We start from the raw sequence: 16,785 nt of genomic DNA, 5'->3' as shown, positions 1-16,785 counted from the left end.
GGTGGAAGGCAGCAACCAGGCGGACAACTGGCTCACTGCCAACCACTGGGAAGTTTTGGACAAGGCCACTGGGGCAAACTCCATGTTTTCACTCTTGGCTACAGATGGGCCAGATCCTCAGCTGGTGTGGATCAGCACAGCTCCATGAATTTCAGTGGAGTCACTCCTGATCTGTAGCAGTGGACATACCATCATTCAGACCCTAGTCCTCTGAGGAGCATAGACCCCAGCCCTAGGTCAGTGGGGGCACAGACCCAGTGGACGCTGCCAGCCCTGGCAGAAACGGGGTCCAAAACAGGCCAAGCTGAAGCACAAGCTGCCAGTGGCTGAGACTTCTTAGCACCTGATTAGAGAAAACCCTCTAGAAAAATGGCTTAGGGGTCTATGCATGTAATGGGGGACACAGATTGGAACAGCCTGGAGCTGCATCACCCCAGGTCACTACAGAGGCACAGTTCTTGCCTTGATTTCTGCTCTGCTTCAGGAGGTAGTCAGCAGTAGCAAATTATCACTCCCCACCCCACAGGGCTAGCTCAGCTGTGCTGGCCAGTGAGTGGCAGGGACCACAGCCCCTCTGTAAGCCAGTGTGGCCAGCTCATTGGCCAGTGTGTTAAATAACTCCCAACCGCAGCTGCAGCCAGATCCCTTCTCTCTAAGGGGTGAGATTTATTTCTCCGAATCCATTGTCTCCCATCTGTTCCCTGCAGGACCCTACCTGCTCCCTGCAGGTCTTGCTCCAGAGGAAATGCTTGTTGGCCTTTGAGGTTAGCACTTCAATCTTTGGGTTGTCATCTGGTCTGTGACCTCCTCACGTGGGTGGCAGGTAATTAGTCACAAGGGGGGTAACCCCAGCTCTCTTCAAGGGCCATCCCAGCCTGGGATACTGCCTATTTCCTAGCCCTGCTGTAGCCCCAGGAAGCACGAGGGACTGAAACCCTCTGAGAACAGAGCAGCCTTTCACAACAAGCCACTGCGTTCCCCACGGCTGTCTCCTCTCTGATTCAGGTTAGTCCACCCCGCAGCGGCAAGTGGCTTCTAAGGCTGTAATGGAGTGAGGCGATAAAGAGCTGCCCTGACCTATGTGGCTGAGAGAGGCTCGAGTTGAAGGGAACTGATAAAGGGAAGCCATTCAATTAGCAGCATGGGAATTGGAAACGGGGCAGCTGCCGTGTTTAAAGGATCTGGGCGCTCTGCACAGCTAGCCGTGGGCTCTGCCAGTGTAGGAGCCTCCCAGGGTGATCGGCATTAGAGTCTCATTGTGCTAGATGCTGTACACACAGCAGTGAGAAACCGCCTCTGTCCCAAAGAGCTCCCACTCGATAGAGAAAAGCCAGGGAAAGGAAGGATTATTCTGCCTCTCCTACAGGCAGGAGGAAGTGTCTTAGCCAAGTTCATGCAGAACCTGAACCGAGGTCTGCCGCACAAGGCCTGCTTTGCACACTTAGGAAGCCGGGCCTTTTGGAAATGCACCTGCAGGGGTTGCGTGGATCTGGCCTGCATCCCTGTGCTGTTACGCGTGTGACAACCCCCCTGCTAGCTGGCTTTGAACTGTGGCCCCCCAGCACCGACCTCTGCCTCTTGAGCTCCCCCAGCTGCAGTAGGGTCTGGTCCTCTATGTGGCCCTGAAAAGTGCTGGGGCGGGCAGCGTCTTGCACACCCAGCTAGTGCAGGGGGGATTTTCAGAAGCCTTTGGTAAGTGATGTTGGCCCTGGGTGGGAGCGGTGAGGTGAGTGACTGATTCAGGAGCCCAATTAAGCTGAGCTACATCACCCCAGCTGGGCTGATGCCATCACGCCCATGCTACGTTGCCCTGTGGGGGTCAGCGGAGCAGCACAGGGTGACGTGGCATGGGTGTGATGGCATCGCTCCTCGTGCCAGCCAAGACGAGCCGTGTATTCCAGGAGCCCGTTCTGCAGAGCAGGGGGAGCCTCAACCCAGGGAGCCCTGCCTCCGCCTGCCTGCCTGTCCTGACGTGATGATGCTTGCAGCATGCTGTCATGACACTGTGGCAACCTAAGTGCCATTCTAGTTAATATAGGTTTAGATTGCTCCACAGTATCTGTCGTGAAGCCATTCTGGCTCAGAGGCAAGCGCACCTAATGTGAGGGGAGATCGTCTGTCTGCCCTCCGGGGTCCATGCGCAGCGGGGGTCCTTTGCACAAATCCCCCCAGTGACACCCACAATCCTGGATCCACAAAGTGTTCTCCACTGGTCATGGGGTCCCTTGGGGGAGGGGTGGGGGGTGGATGCAGGTGTAGGGCCAATGCTCCCTGTCTCCCATGCCCTCTGCTCCTTGAATTTTGGTGATTAGTGAGTGAGCAGCAAATATTTGAGTGTCATCCCCTTTCTGAGCCATGAAGACATGCAGAAAAGGGGGAAAAGTGCTTTGGGCCTGCTCTGTCCTGCTGACTGTTGGAATAGCAGTGTGTTGTGTGCCCTTTTTCTGGCTGGTCTTCCTGGAGGATAACAGCCTACTACTGCTGCCAACTAGTGGAGTCATTCCTTTAGCTCAAGTGGCAAAGCTGAGTGCTTTGGAGCTGGTCCTGGTTTCTGCCCCTGCTGACCTCCCACACTGGCGGGGGGTGTGTGTGTGTGTGTGTTACAATGCAAAGGTGCTGAGCAGTGTCTCTTTAGGATGAAGGCCTTTCAGATCCTTGCAAACCCACCAGAGGGCAGAGTGTTCTTATGTCTAATCCCCAGCTTCTGCTGTTTAACCCCTGAGCTCTCTGCCTATCCCCCCATCCTTCCTCCCTGCGATCCTTCTTCCCCCCGACTCTCTCAATTCCTCCCCACCCCATCTGTGCTTCTTTCACTGCTTCTCTCCCCACCTGCACTCTCACTGCTCCCGCACGCTGCAGCTCTGCTTTTCATCCTTCAACCATCCACCGAGCCTTCCCTCTTCCTCTCCCTTCTCCACTCGCTCCCTTTCCTACGTGCTCCTCGTCTCCTTGCCTGCTCACTTCTTCCCTTCCTTCTGCTCCAATCCTGTTTTATTCCCCTTCCCCGTCCCTATGCAGAGGGACTTGGGATACCTGGGTTCTGTTCCCATCTCTGCTACTCTGACCTGGTATTTCCCATCCCACCCACCCTCTTCTTTGTAGGTTGTAAGCTCTTTGGGGTGGGCTTGATCTCTTACTCTGTGTTTGTACAGCACCTCACACAATAATAATACCTCACTATTTTGTAGTGTTTTGCATCAGGTCTCAAACTGGTTTACAAAGGAGGTCAACATCACTATCAACATTTTATAGATGGCGAAACCGAGGCACAGAATGGTGAAGACTTGTCCAAGGGCACACAGTGACCGAGCAAGCAATAGAACCCAGGTCTTCTCAATCCCAGTTCAGTGCTCTGCCCACTAAGAAACACTACCTCCAGGATCTCAGAAGTTGCTAGCTACTACCCTAACATAACTGATACTAATCCATGTTCTTGGTTCATTTCATTAGGGGGTTGTAATAAGGGTGTAAACTCACAAGAGTGCTGGTAAGAGATGGATCTTTATTGCAAGGCCCCAGATCTTGCAGGGATTAGGAGTGTCCACTCACTCCAGTGGCTTCTGTTACAAGGACCATTTGCGAAAACTTGGCTTTGGATGCATGCTTGGCTTTTTAAATACCTCAGAGGGATTGGATCCAGGGTTTCCAACCAGCCTCTTATAAGGATAAGGACTCTGTGCGAAACTTGGATATGGAGCTGAATTTGGATTTCCATCATCACAAAATTCAGATCCTGCCTCAGATCCCCAGCTGGTATAGATTGGTGTGTCCCCATTGAGCTGAGACGCTGGCCCACAGCTTCATAGATATTCAGTGTTGAAGCTGTTTCATAGTGTGGCCAACTCTCCTGACTTTCTGGAGAGTCTTGTCATACTTGGTGTGTTTAGTCAAACCCCAGCTCCCGGAGACGTGATTGTGTGAAAATCTTGGCTTTTGTTAAAAGACAAAAGTACGTATCTAGCTCTCATGGAAAATACCCTAGTAATGTGATCGGAGTGTGACCTAAAGGCTCAGAACCCAGAAGGCAAAGAAAAAAGAACACTACATTTCTTCTTTTTAAGCCAAACTGTCTTAAAAATCAAGACTCTTGTGATTTTTTTTTTAAATTATTATTATCTTTGGTGACCTGGCATAAGAACGGCCACCCTGGGTCTGACCAAAGATCTGTCTAGCCCAGTATCCTGTCTTCCAACAGCGGCCAATGGCAGGCATGATATTTGAATTTGTGGGGATGGTGATACTGGGTATTTAGCTCTCAGGGGCTATTAATTTATGGTATAATGCTTACTCTCCGAGGAAGTATCCTTGTCAAGTGGGACAAATGCTCTGGGCTTATCAATAGGAGGCTGTAGGAGCCACTTCTTACGGAAGATAAAGGGCATTTCCACCAGTCCTGAAGGCGTTCCCTGGGTTTCTGCCCCCCATGCTTGCAGTCCACCCTCCTCTTTTTGCCCCTCCAAAAGCAGGCACGCAACTCATCCTCCTGGGGTGCTGTCTGGGGAGGGAGAGCCTCTGCCAGCCCCTTCCTGTTCAATTGAATGGGAGCTTCCAGGATGCAGCTGAAGTGGCTGAATTGAAGGAAGTGAGAGAAGGGTCCCAAGGGGGAGTCACAACAAGGCTGGTGGAAAGCTAAATTCAGGTGTGTGAGAAAGAGAGAGAGGGCTCAGGATGAGCTGTCCCCAAGCTCCAAAATGTCTCTATCCTGGCTGTTCCTTCAGTTTGGGAAGCATCCAGCTCATAATGGATGCTACTGCTACCACTAATTATACCTGGTTCTTATCTAGTGCTCTTTGTCAGTAGATCTCAACGTGCTTTACAAAGGAGGTCAGTCCCTTTTAACAGGTGGGGAAACTGAAGCAGGGTGAGGGAATACGACTTGCCCAAGGTCCCCCTGCAGAGCTGGGAATAGAACCCGGGTCTCTGCTTTATCCAAAGTCCATTCTCTAAATTGTCTGCCTCCATAATTCTCTGTACCCTGCAGGCTTCACCAGGTACACCCGTCACAACAACAATATCAATGCCCCTCTGCTATGCGGTAGCAGATATCCGGGTCCTCCAGCTCAGTTTCCTGTTGGAGAAGAAATCAATGATATGGAGCCAGGGTATTTTCTTAGTGGAGCTTGTTTATTTACGCTATATACACCAGTCCTGGAACAGAGATGGTCACAAGCAGCATGTAAGCAATCTCTTCTTTCAAGACTCTCAGCCCAAACACTGATGCCCAGTTCCCAGGGACAACTCAGTCCTGAGAACTGACTCTAGTTAGAGAGATTCAGGCAGAAAGCAAACTTTCCTACAACGTCCAACGGCTGCCGTGAGGCAAACCTGCGTGACAAAAACAAATAGCAAAAGAGCATGTCTTCAAAGACTGTACACTTGCTCCTACACTGAGATGGGGGAAGAAACTCTGTGTAAGACTGTGTAACAGGGACCCCTGGTGACTCCTGCAAGAACAGTTATTTCCCTTAAAGCAGAATAATCCATCCCACTGCAACTGCGTTCAGAAGCATGTAAATAAATCATCTGGAATTTAAACAGGACAGTGGGGTTAATACACCTCTCCTACTCTATGGGATCTTTCATGACCAAGTGGGCCAGACCTCAGTTTCACATCTCATCTGAAAGATGGGTGAGACACCTTCCTTCATCCTTCTGATGAAGATAAACTGAGTTCTCTGCAGGTAAGGGCACCTCTTGGGGGAGACCATATATGCTCACTGTCTTTCTGCATGTACATTAAAGATCTGATGGCATTTTTGGACAGAGTACAGGCTGGCACAGGTGTCCTTAGCCAAAAGTTCCCTCCCTCCTCCTGATGTGAGCTAGTCTTCTGGCGGGCTGCTTCCCTGCACCCCATAGGAGGCTGCAATCCAATAGTGCCCCATGAGTATGGGTTCCTCAGTGCATTAAGATCTCTTGGGAAGACAGGCACTACATAAATGTAAAATATTGTCATTTTGGGTCCCATCCCACAGCTTTCACTCCTACTTCATTCTGGCCAACCGTCCATTAAGGATGGCAGGGTATAGCCTGTTCGGACAGATTTATTATGCATAGAAAGGGGAGAGTTTGTTTTCCATAGCAGCTTTCCCAGTCAAAGCATCCCAGGGCCTGATCCTCAGCTGGTATAAATCAGGGTAGCTCCACTGACTGCTCCAATGTGATGCTGATTTACACCAACTGAGGATCTGGCCCCCAAAGGGCAGTAAGTGAACCATAGATGGGGGGGGGGGTACTTTGGGTGTAGTACTACCATTGATTTTTTTTATATATATACCTGATACATAATTGAACATCTTTCTCTCAGGCCTAAGGGCCAAATTACATTCATCCTTCTGTGGATACGCAAAGCGGGGTGCCAGGTACCTCCAACCCCATGCAGGAGGTAGCTGTACTTGGGCTGCGGATGCTAAAAAGAGCAAAGGAGGGAGGGGCCAGCACTGCCAGGGAGGTGTATTTGGGACCAGGGACTGGCCACCACCACCCCACACACCCACCAGCCAGGGGCCTCAGTGGAACAGGAAGTGAGTGTAAATTGCCCCTTTCCCTCACTTTGTATTAAGTGCTGTCTGCATGGCATATTACCCCCTTCCTTCTCGGCTCCTACACGATGACCCCCTGGCTGGGTTCTCAGGAGGAATTGAACCGAGGAGTTTTGGAGATAAAAGTACCATCTGCACCATTCATCGCTTCCCTGCAGAGACAGCAGAGCCAGGTGGACCATTCTGGATCTCCCCTCTGGCTGTGGGCTGGATCCCAGAGCCTAGTATGCTTCAGGGAAAGACTTCGCTCCCTGAGCTCTGGGGTTACCCTTAGCCCTGCCCTAGAGAGCCTCCAGCAAGCCCCGGCCTCCCACTCAGCCCAAACTGCCAGCAGGCTATGGTGGGGATCCTACAGACCTGGCTGCCCAATCCTAAAGACCCAGAGATGACTATGTAGGTAAACAGGGCACCAGTAAGCTGCTGATTTATATGGGTCGATTTGCAGAGGGGCTGAGCGCTCACAGTGCCGGTCAGGTCATGAGCAAATTGCTCACCCAGGACCTTGGGCACCGGCCTTGGCAAAGGAGTTGTCCCTTATTCGTTTCCCAAAAGGTGCTGGGGCTCCTTAGCTTCTCCCTGGACAGTCACTAGAAACCACCCAAAGGAAGGTTTTGATGTGAGGCCTCATCCAACATCTGGCAGTCCCGCTTTCCCCGGGGGAGCATTTTCAGCCTAAAGTGCCTGGTGTTGGATTTCCCATGAGGGGGATCCCCCACCCGCAATTCTGGCAGGGGGTCAGCCCAGGCACGTTCTGAACCCTCCTCAAATTTCCCCTGGCCTGTCCCGACATCTTGAAAAATACCCTGGGAGGGATAAAGAGCCCTTTGCCTGGCAGGGCGCAGCGAGCCGGGAGGGAGGGCGTGCCAACGGACATGGGCTGGCTCATCCCAGGCCAGCACTCCAGGGCATTAGGGAGAGCAGGAGACTATCTGCTGACTGTCTCCTGAGAAGGTCACATTGGGCTGCGTGGATTTACACCGGCTGAGGATCTAGCCCATTCTAGCTGCTCCTGGCATCTGTTAGTCTGGCTGTGGATGGAGCTGGCCTGGCAAAGTCGGTGGGTCTGTTTTTAACTCCAGCCTCTGATCTCCCTGGGCCGGTGCCTCCAGAGATCTCCCCTGCCTTTTCCCCCAGGAGAGCATGACATTCCCACCCCGCCCTGGAGTGTGGCCAGGCTTAATTCATGGGGGGTAACGTGCTGGGAGATCCCCAGATGGTCCCGGGGTGTAAACTCCCTAGCCGGGTAGAGATGGAGGAGGGTGGCTAGGGGCGGGCTGGACTGATCAATACAAGGCGCGCTGAAGGCGGGGCGGGAAGGGTTAACCAGCTCGGAGGAGAGGAGAGAGGGGCTGAGCCTGGAAAGGCAGGAGCCGCGTATAAAAGCAACAAGCAGCCGACGGCATTTCATCAACCCGGCCCCCAAACAGGGCTGTGCCGCCGCCCGCGGGTCTCGGATCGGCCCCCACCCCAGACGCAGCCGCCACCTGCCGCGCTCCCTCGCTGGCGCCCTGCCGGGGAAGGTGGCGAGCCCAGAGAAGGAGCAACAGATCTCCCTGCCCCAGCCCCGGGAAGCCAGCGCCTGCTGGGTGATGCAAGAGGATACTCTGGGTGTGAGGAAGCTGCAGTTGCCACAGGCCAGCCCAGCGCCCCCCGGATCGCCTCCTTCCCTCCCTCCCTCCCGCCGAGCCAAAAAGTGACCGTGAGTTGGCAGCGAGCGAGGAACAAGCGGCTCCTGGATCCCCCCCATCCACGCGAGCGAGCTCGTCTCGGGGCTGGAAAAAAAAAACAAAAAACCAAAAAAACCCAACCCCCAGCCTCGGAGACAGAGGCAGACAGAGCCCGGGCGAGGCTCCTGGTCCTAGCAAGTGTGTTTACATCCCCCCCGCCTGCAACTGACCCAGATCCCAGAGACTCCCAAGCCAACCCTCGGCTCTCTTCTCTCCCCGAAGCGCGCCTGGAAGGGGAATCCAGCCGAGCTGGGGGGACGGCGTGTTTCCCCCGCCCCAGCCTCAAGCCAGGATCCCGGTGCACCCGGTGCTGTCTGCTGGGGAGCGGATTCTATGGAGTGTCTGACAGCAGATGAAGGGGGAATAGAAGAAACCAAAGCCAGCCGTTCTTGTTGGTCAGGTATCTACTCCTCTTGTGTATGAGAGAGAGAGAGATCTTCCTGGAGCATCGCTCTGAATCACTTTCCTTCCTGCTCTTCCAAACTTTCAGATCGATCTTAAAGCAGAGCAAAGCTCTCCCATCTTTTCCCAAAGACTCTGGTTTTTGGATTGATTGATTTTTTGCCATCGCCAGCAGAGAGAGGAAGACAGACACTTGCTGCGGCTGTTGAAATCTCTCTGTCTCTCTCTTACTCAGATTTATTTTTGTGGCTTTCCCAACAGCCACTTCTATTTGCTCCCCGAATCGAAGTGCCTTTTGACGCTACTTTCCAGCTTGCAGCCCGGTGGCACGAGCTTCTGTCACTGTTCTTCTCTTCCCGGTGGGGATTTCCTCGTTGCGGCTTCCTGGTGTTTGGAGCAAGGGCACCAGGCCTTCGTATTGCCCCCTTCCTTCTCTCCAAAGCAGCCACCTGCGCCCAGTCTCCTCCTCCAGAGAGAGATCCATGAGGCAGCCAAAGGGCAGAGCTGTCTGAGGTTGGGGAGAGAGAAAGCTGAGCTCCCCCCCACAATTGCCCTTCTGTCCCAGCTCCTTGCTCAAGGAAGGGTGTTTAGAGGGCATTTCCCATCCACCTAAATCTATGATCAGCTCGGTGTGTGTCTCATCGTACCGTGGACGCAAGTCTGGGAACAAACCACCCTCCAAAACATGCCTGAAGGAAGAGATGGCCAAAGGGGAAGAGTCGGACAAGATCACTATCAACGTAGGGGGCACCAGGCATGAGACCTACAAGAGCACCTTGCGGACGTTGCCCGGCACCCGCCTGGCTTGGCTGGCCGACCCCGATGCCCAGAGCAACTTCGACTTCGACGGCAAGAGCAATGAGTTCTTCTTCGACCGCCACCCGGGCATCTTCTCCTATGTGCTCAACTACTACCGCACGGGCAAGCTGCACTGCCCTGCTGACATCTGCGGGCCCCTCTTCGAGGAGGAGCTGACCTACTGGGGCATCGATGAGACCGACGTGGAGCCCTGCTGCTGGATGACCTACCGGCAGCACCGCGACGCCGAGGAGGCACTGGACATCTTCGAGAGCCCCGAGCCCGGGGCAGGAGGAGAGGAGGCCGAGGAGGAAGGGGGCAGGGAGATGGCCCTCCAGCGCTTGGGCATGGACGACCGGTCGCCGGGGGCTGCTGGGGCCACAGGAGGGCGTGGATGCTGCCGCAACTGGCAGCCTAGGATGTGGGCGCTCTTCGAGGATCCCTACTCGTCCAGGGCAGCAAGGGTGAGTTTGCGAGAGACAACCCCGGCGGGTGGGTGGGAGGGGAGAGAGGGATCAGAGCAGGTGCAGGGTCATTGACATGCATTGGTTCCCCCCTCATTCATCTGCTCCCCGGGCCCATTGGTTCACCCTGTCATACATCTGCCACCCCTCCATGGGTGCCTCGGTTCTCCCATTCATCTCCCCCACCTGAGCTGCCTTGCTGCCCTCCCCATATTTCCCCCTAAGGGATGCTGACTCTTCCTCCCTTCCCCCACCCATGCTCCTCTCTAACTTCCTCTACTCCACTTCTCCTGCCGTGCATAGGGGGTGGTTTCAGCCACAGAATGATCAGCCGCCAGCCCCCGACACCAGGCCAGCACACGTCCCCGGCTGCCATCCCACAGCCGGTGGGGACTGAGGGATTGCCAGGGAGAGTCCTTGCCAGCCCTAAATCCTGGCAGAATTCCAGGTGGCTCCGGAGGCTGGTGGATTATCCAGTTCCTCTTGCCATTCTCTGTGGATCTACATGCTGAAAGTGGTTTAATGTCATAAGGTTACGGCAGGGAGTCCAGGACTGGAGTGCTCTCACACCCAGGCCTGCCGACATGGACAGACCCACAACACGCCCACACAAAGCCTGTCTCTCTCACACACACATCTGTGCACGTTAAGGGGACTCATGCAAACGCACCCACCCACACCCATCTGTACATATTCAAATACATGGAACATCCCCATACAAACTCTCCTGCCTGTTCCTTCACTCCCGCGTACCAGAATCCCTACCGATGAACACACTGGCATAGACACACCCCCATATGCATGAACACAGACACATCCGTGTGTACACAGCAACACAAACACACAGCGTATCCCTACCCAATCCCATAGAAGCTCACCTGCACCCATCTTCACCCTCACACACACCAGCATGTGCTTCTCTTCGCACACTCCTCCCCAAGCCCACACACCACCAACTCATACAAACACACACTCATGTGCTGCCATGCAAATCCCCATCTACCCCTGCACCCTCGTCCGCTCCTGTTTGCACATCCGTTCCCCGCTTCACACCCAGGTCGTAAATACCATCAGGCTGACACGCTTGGGAACGAAAAGAGGGTTTGACATTCCTTGCAGGAACCGCACTCAAACCCAGAGAGTGAGATGCTCCTCCGGAGTGTTTCCTTTCAGCTAAAAGAGAAACCCGACAGACACCAGAATAAAATGCTCTGGCAGCAACGGCCTTTCCAGAGAGACCCGTTCTAAAGAGGGAACCAAACCTCCGTCCCCTCTCTGAGGGATCTCTGGCTTTGAGAGCTGCTCCAAAACAGACGCCACTGAAAACAATTGCTTAGGAGTTTTTTGCACTGCATTTCCCTCACGCTGAGCTCCTGTTTTCCAGGCCGGGGTGCTGATGATGGAAACCAGGCATTGGGTATTTCTTATGACTACTCCAAGCCAGGGGGAGTGGCGCACTGCTATGATAGCCTCGGGGATAGCTCATTGGGAGCAGAGGTTGATGTCCCGGGTGCAGTGGGTGGGAGGCTATAGCGTAGCTAGGTAGGCAAGTGACTATAAAAATGGCTCCTCCTTATCCTTTATAATAGAACGAGTCTACGTAGCATATAGCTGCAGTGATCTTGGGCTCCTTTCGGTAATGCTTTCCATTCCACTATCTCACAGCATTTTGCAAAAGTGTGGGACAGCAAACGGTCCTTTTTTCCGGGAAACTGAGGCACCGAGCAGTGAAATCACCCACTCCAGATCGCTCAGAGCCAGGAACAGCTCGTGGGTTCCCTGATTCTCAAGTCAGCAACTGATCCCCTGGATCACTGGGGCAGAGTAACTAAAGCAGGGAGCCATGGTGGGTGGTTAAAGGACTGGGAGCAAACTGGGGCCATATCCTCAGCTGGCATAAACGGTGTCCTTCCAAAAAGCCATACTGGAATTTGGGGGTGTTTAAACTGGGGGCTTTGTTTCCAACCCATCTTTAGCTCTCATAGTCACCTTTACTCTGACCTACATCCGTAGCTGTAATGAAGTCAGTGGAAGTGTGCTGAGGATCCAGACCTCTCTTTGTAACCTGACAGGCTAGGGGCTAGAAGAGCGTTTAAACGTGGTGAAATCTAATCAGGTTCGAAAGCCCTTCTCGAGCCAGGCCTTGGTATTCCACCTGCTGGATTCTAAACAAATCCTTCTGCCTACTGGACTCTGTGCTTGGAGGAGAAGGAGCCGGAGAGTGTGACCAGCCGGTTCCCTCTGACATCTGTGTTGTCTTGGCAATGAGCTTTGCAATCCTACTTGCTTTGTTGGGGCAGGACTTGTCAGTGCTTAGCCTGAATCTCCTCTCCCTCACCCTGGTGTAAATCAGGAGTAACTCCATTGGGTCTCATGGCATTATGCCAGTGGTAGTGTGAGAGGAGAATCGGGTCCACTCCCCATCCATCCCACGCACCATTTTACCACAGCTAAATAGGACCCACTGAGTGGAAATGCACCAGTTACACTGGTGTAAGCAAGGTCAAAAGTTGGCCCAAGTTGTTTTCTCAGAGGATGTAATTGACTTGGTAGGGCCAGGGAGAACGTATGTGGCAACGAGTTGGATGTGGAGGTGACTCCCCTGTAGCTATATAGGATATATAGGTACAGGGCCATACCCTCAGCAGGTGTCAATCAGTGTAGCTGATTTGCACAGTGAGTCTTGACTCTTTGTGTGACTGTGGGAAAGAGAGGGGAAAGGATCATATCTTATACTTAAGCCGCAGCAGGCCACCTCCTCAGTGGGTGTCAATGAACATAGCTCTGCTGAAGATAATGGAGCTATACTGATTTACACCCCTCGTTGGGAGTAATGCCCCACCAGCTTACGTCTTTGACAACAGTGCAAAGTGAGTGTCAAAACTCGACCAAGTCAGAATGGTGGTGTTTTACACTGTGTGCAGGTGTAAATGGTGGCACGAGTCCCGTGGACCATCAGTCCTGTTAACTAATGCACATCTCACCCCTATGGGGAAGGTAAGTATTATCGCCATTGCAAGGATGAGGGAAATTGAGGCACACTGTGAATCGCGGGAAGAGCTGAGCAGAGCAATCAGCATCTCCTGGCTTCCTGTTCTGTGCTCAGTCTCCAGCCCCCTCTCAATTTATGCAGCATCTTTCATCCTGAAGGATCCCGAAGAGTCTTACAAAAATTTGGATCGAATTCTGCTTTACTTACACCAGTGTCAATGCAGAATAACCCCACTGAAACCATTGGAGTTGCTCCAGATTTCTAGCAGTGTAGCATAGAAAAATTTGGCCCTTTATAGAAAATTTGTCACCCACCACCAAAATACAGCCACCTCTAAGGTGGAGCATGGCAGCTGCTTACCTAACACTCCCTGGAAGATGGGCGCAGGAAGCATCCAATATCCACATGAAGTAGAAGGGAGAATTTGTCTTTGTCTTATGGTAGTGCCTAGAGGCCTCATGGTGCAAGGAACTGTACAAATACTGTTCAGTAAAACAGTTCCTGCCTGTAGAGTTCATGATCTAAGCAGACAAAACAAGGATTACTGTTCCCACTGTAAAGGAGCTGAGGTGTAGGGAAATTAAGTGATGTGCCTACGGTCACAAAGGGAGTCAGTGGCAAAGCCAGGAAGCTAGTCCAGACGTTTTGAGTTGCTAGCTAGTGCAGTAGAGAGGAAGGATGGTCCAATGGTTAGAGCACTGGCATCGGACTTGAGAAAACTGGATTGAAGCCACTGCTCTGCCCCAGATTTAACCTCTCTCTGTCTTCGTCCCCCTTCTGTACAATGAGGATAATAGCACAGCCAATAACAGGGCCATATAAGTACTATAGAAGGCTAATCACGAGGCCATCCTTCCCTGGGTGGATCTGCTGACTCAGCCTGTCCTGGGGCTGGCATTACCCCGGTCAGGTGAAAGGGAGCGTGCGTTCCCGAAGTGACAGAGTGGCTCCAAGGCTGCTGATGTGAGCTGAACCCTGAGTAAATCTAGTGCACTCCAGTGCTGGAAGGGAAGTGACGGACGCTTGGTCACCGTAGCTCGACTAATGCATCCCACTTGGCCTGCAGGCCTCCTCGCCAGCGGCCGAGCATTCAGACACCCTGAATTTGAGAAATAGATTGCTCTGACAGAAGCTAAGCAAAAAGTAAACAGGATGGAGGGGTGGGGAACGGAGCTGATGAGAGATACCTGTTGCCTAGCTACGGGCCCGGTTCTTGCTTACTCGAGTCCTGTTTCACCAGAATCACAAAGTCCAGGGTGTCTGGGGTTGTGAGCCAGCTGATGGGCTTCCGTCTCCTGCCCTGTTTATGGCCCCGGTGCCCCACCTTAGCCTTTTTCAGCACAGTGCTATTGCCACACGGTGCCAGCATTTTGCCTGGTTACCTCTGTGCCCAGCACAGGGTTTCCATTGTTGGACTGTAGTTTAGGGCCTTAGGACTGACGCTGTGTTGCAACAGGCAGGCAGGTCTGCTGGCTGCTTTATTTCAGCCATCCAGCCCGTGCCTTGCATGTCAAATTTATTAGATTTCGCTTGTCGATTTACCCGACAATTTGGGATCAGCTGGAAAAAATTATCCTTTGGATTTCTGTCAAAACATGCCAGTGTATGGAGATCACATCTGCCCTTCCGTTAGCTGCCTCTGTTGATGGCAGGGCAGAAGCCAGTTATTTAATTCATCTGGGAGCCTGATCCTTTCCTTCCCCACAGCACTTTCCTCTCTGGATGTTTTTTCTCAATGGGTGAGAATGAGATGGGCTGTGATGTTTTCCCAGGGCAGTTCCAAGGAAGCAGAGTGAGGCTCCCTGGTCGTGGAAGCCAGGTGGGACAAGTGCACGGCCCAGGTCCACGGTTGGAGGCATCTGTGATGCTATGTGAAAGGAGGATGCTGTTACAGAGCCAGCGTGGCTGAGATTGGAGCTAGGAGGTGACAGAGACGGGAGCCTGATTCCTCTCTTTCTCATCCCAGTGTAAATCAGGTGCATCTCCACTGGGCCTGATTGCTCCCTCACTAACCCCAATGTGAGTCAATTGTTACTCTACCGATGCCAACAGAGTTACTCCAGTGTAAAACAAGTGCAAAAGAGAGGAGACTCAGGCCCATGAGTGCTTAACCCTTCCTGTGCCAGAGTCCAGATGTGGAGCGTCGAGTTCCCTTTGGATTAAAAGTGTAGGAGAAGGTGGGAATAGAAGATCTCCCAAGCCGAGCCACAGTCCTTGTGAAGCATCAAGACTGAAGTGTTAGGAACAGATGAGCTCTCCCACTCCTTGACCCAAGGCTCCTTCCTAACCAGCCCTTTCACTGAGGGTTACTTCTGAAAGCCACAAACGCTCTTCAGGAGCTGGATGGCTCAGGGGATTGCCAGTGGCTTCTAGAGGCTGATCAAAAGGTCATTGAAGTCAACACAGAGACCAGGGCGAGTTTCCAATTAAGGCCCTTGAAGCGTTCCCTCCCCCGATCACCGATTCAAGTCCAGCTCAAAGTGGCAGCGATCAGAAGCTGCTGCCAGGAGGTTGTTTGATGGCCAAGGAGAAATGAGATGACAGTATGCTGATGTCACAAAGACTACCATGGCCGTTAGCCTTCCCCACATCCCAGGGGAGCTGTCACTGAATGGTCCTTGGAGGCTGAAATCCCCTCTTAGTTCTGTCCAGGGTAGAAACCTCATGCTGCCCTTGTCCGTCTCTGCAGCTAAGTCCCCAGAGCTGCCCACCTGGCATCTTTCACTGGCACTGGCTTCAGCCCTTTGGTCGCTGTCTGACTCAAACTCGTGTGTCCTGCTCTAGAAGTCTCTGGACAGCTCGTCTCCAGGTTCTTCTCTCTTCTTTACCTACGCGTTCTATTTTCACAAGCGACGCAAGGCAAAGAGAGGGGGTCGCAAGAGAAAGACCAGGCTGCTTCCCTTGAGATGGAGATTCGATGCCAGCCTAGCCTCTTGGTATTTAACCTTCTGCTAGACGCTCTGCGTTATCTCTGCATTAGCCTGGCAGCAAGAAAGGCTGATGGAAATGAACCTGGCTAAATGACTAGAGCACCCAAACTGCACACAGCAATTTTACCCCCAGCCTGGGGATTGTGAGACCCCCTAGAGCCCCTTTTGGAGAAAGTAGACCTGTCTAATGCAGCTAAACTGTAGCTCAGGGCACTTTGCTTGGTGCAGTGGCTGTGATATTGCTCTGCTCAGAGTTTGTGGGTTGGGTTTTTTATTAGCATTTCATTCTCCCTGCACCCATGGAGCTTGGCAACTGACGTAGCATCTGCTTACAAGGCTCCCCCGAGCATTTAATCTCTTTCCCCTGTGGTAAGATGACAGCATCAGTGCCCGCAGGCTCATAGACCCATTAGCTCATCTATCTAGTACAACTTCCCTAGCACTGGTGCAAGATTGCGCATAAGGACATAAGAATGGCCCTACTGGGTCAGACCAAAGGTCCATCTAGCCCAGTATCCTGTCTTCCCACAGTGGCCAATGCCAGGTGCCCCAGAGGGAATGAACAGAACAGGGAATCATCAAGTGATCCATCCCCTGTTGCTCATTCCCAGCTTCTAGCAAACAGAGGCTAGGGACACCATTACTGCCCTTCCTGGCTAATAGCCATGGATGGACCTATCCTCCATGAATTTATCTAGTTCTTTTTTGAACCCTGTTATGGTCTGGGCCTTCACAACATCCTCTGGCAAGGAGTTCCACAGGTTGACTGTGCGTTGTATGAAGAAATACTTCTTTTTGTTTGCTTTAAACCTGCTGCCTATTAATTTCATTTGGTGACCCCCTAGTTCTTGTGTTATGAGAAGTAGTAAACAACATGTCCTTATCTACTTTCTCTACACCAATCATGATTTTATAGCCCTCAATCATATC

The 16,785-nt window shown here is 52.6% G+C and overlaps 1 protein-coding gene across 4 annotated transcripts in view; it reads left to right on the top strand.

Moving 5' to 3' along the window:
- The first annotated feature begins 7,890 nt into the window (after positions 1–7,890).
- KCNC4 (potassium voltage-gated channel subfamily C member 4) overlaps positions 7,891–16,785 on the top strand; it is a 49,296-nt gene continuing 40,401 nt past the window's right edge. For all 4 annotated transcript variants that reach the window (XM_073320021.1, XM_073320020.1, XM_073320022.1 and 1 more), the window contains exon 1: positions 7,891–9,933. In XM_073320021.1, the coding sequence (XP_073176122.1) occupies positions 9,289–9,933 (645 nt within the window). In that variant the 5' untranslated portion in view covers positions 7,891–9,288. The remainder of the gene's footprint in view (positions 9,934–16,785) is intronic.

Source organism: Lepidochelys kempii, chromosome 21 (assembly GCF_965140265.1).
Source record: "Lepidochelys kempii isolate rLepKem1 chromosome 21, rLepKem1.hap2, whole genome shotgun sequence".
Classification (NCBI taxonomy): domain Eukaryota; kingdom Metazoa; phylum Chordata; order Testudines; family Cheloniidae; genus Lepidochelys; species Lepidochelys kempii.
Note: the sequence above shows the minus strand (reverse complement) of the source record. Positions and strands in the feature narration are given on the sequence as shown.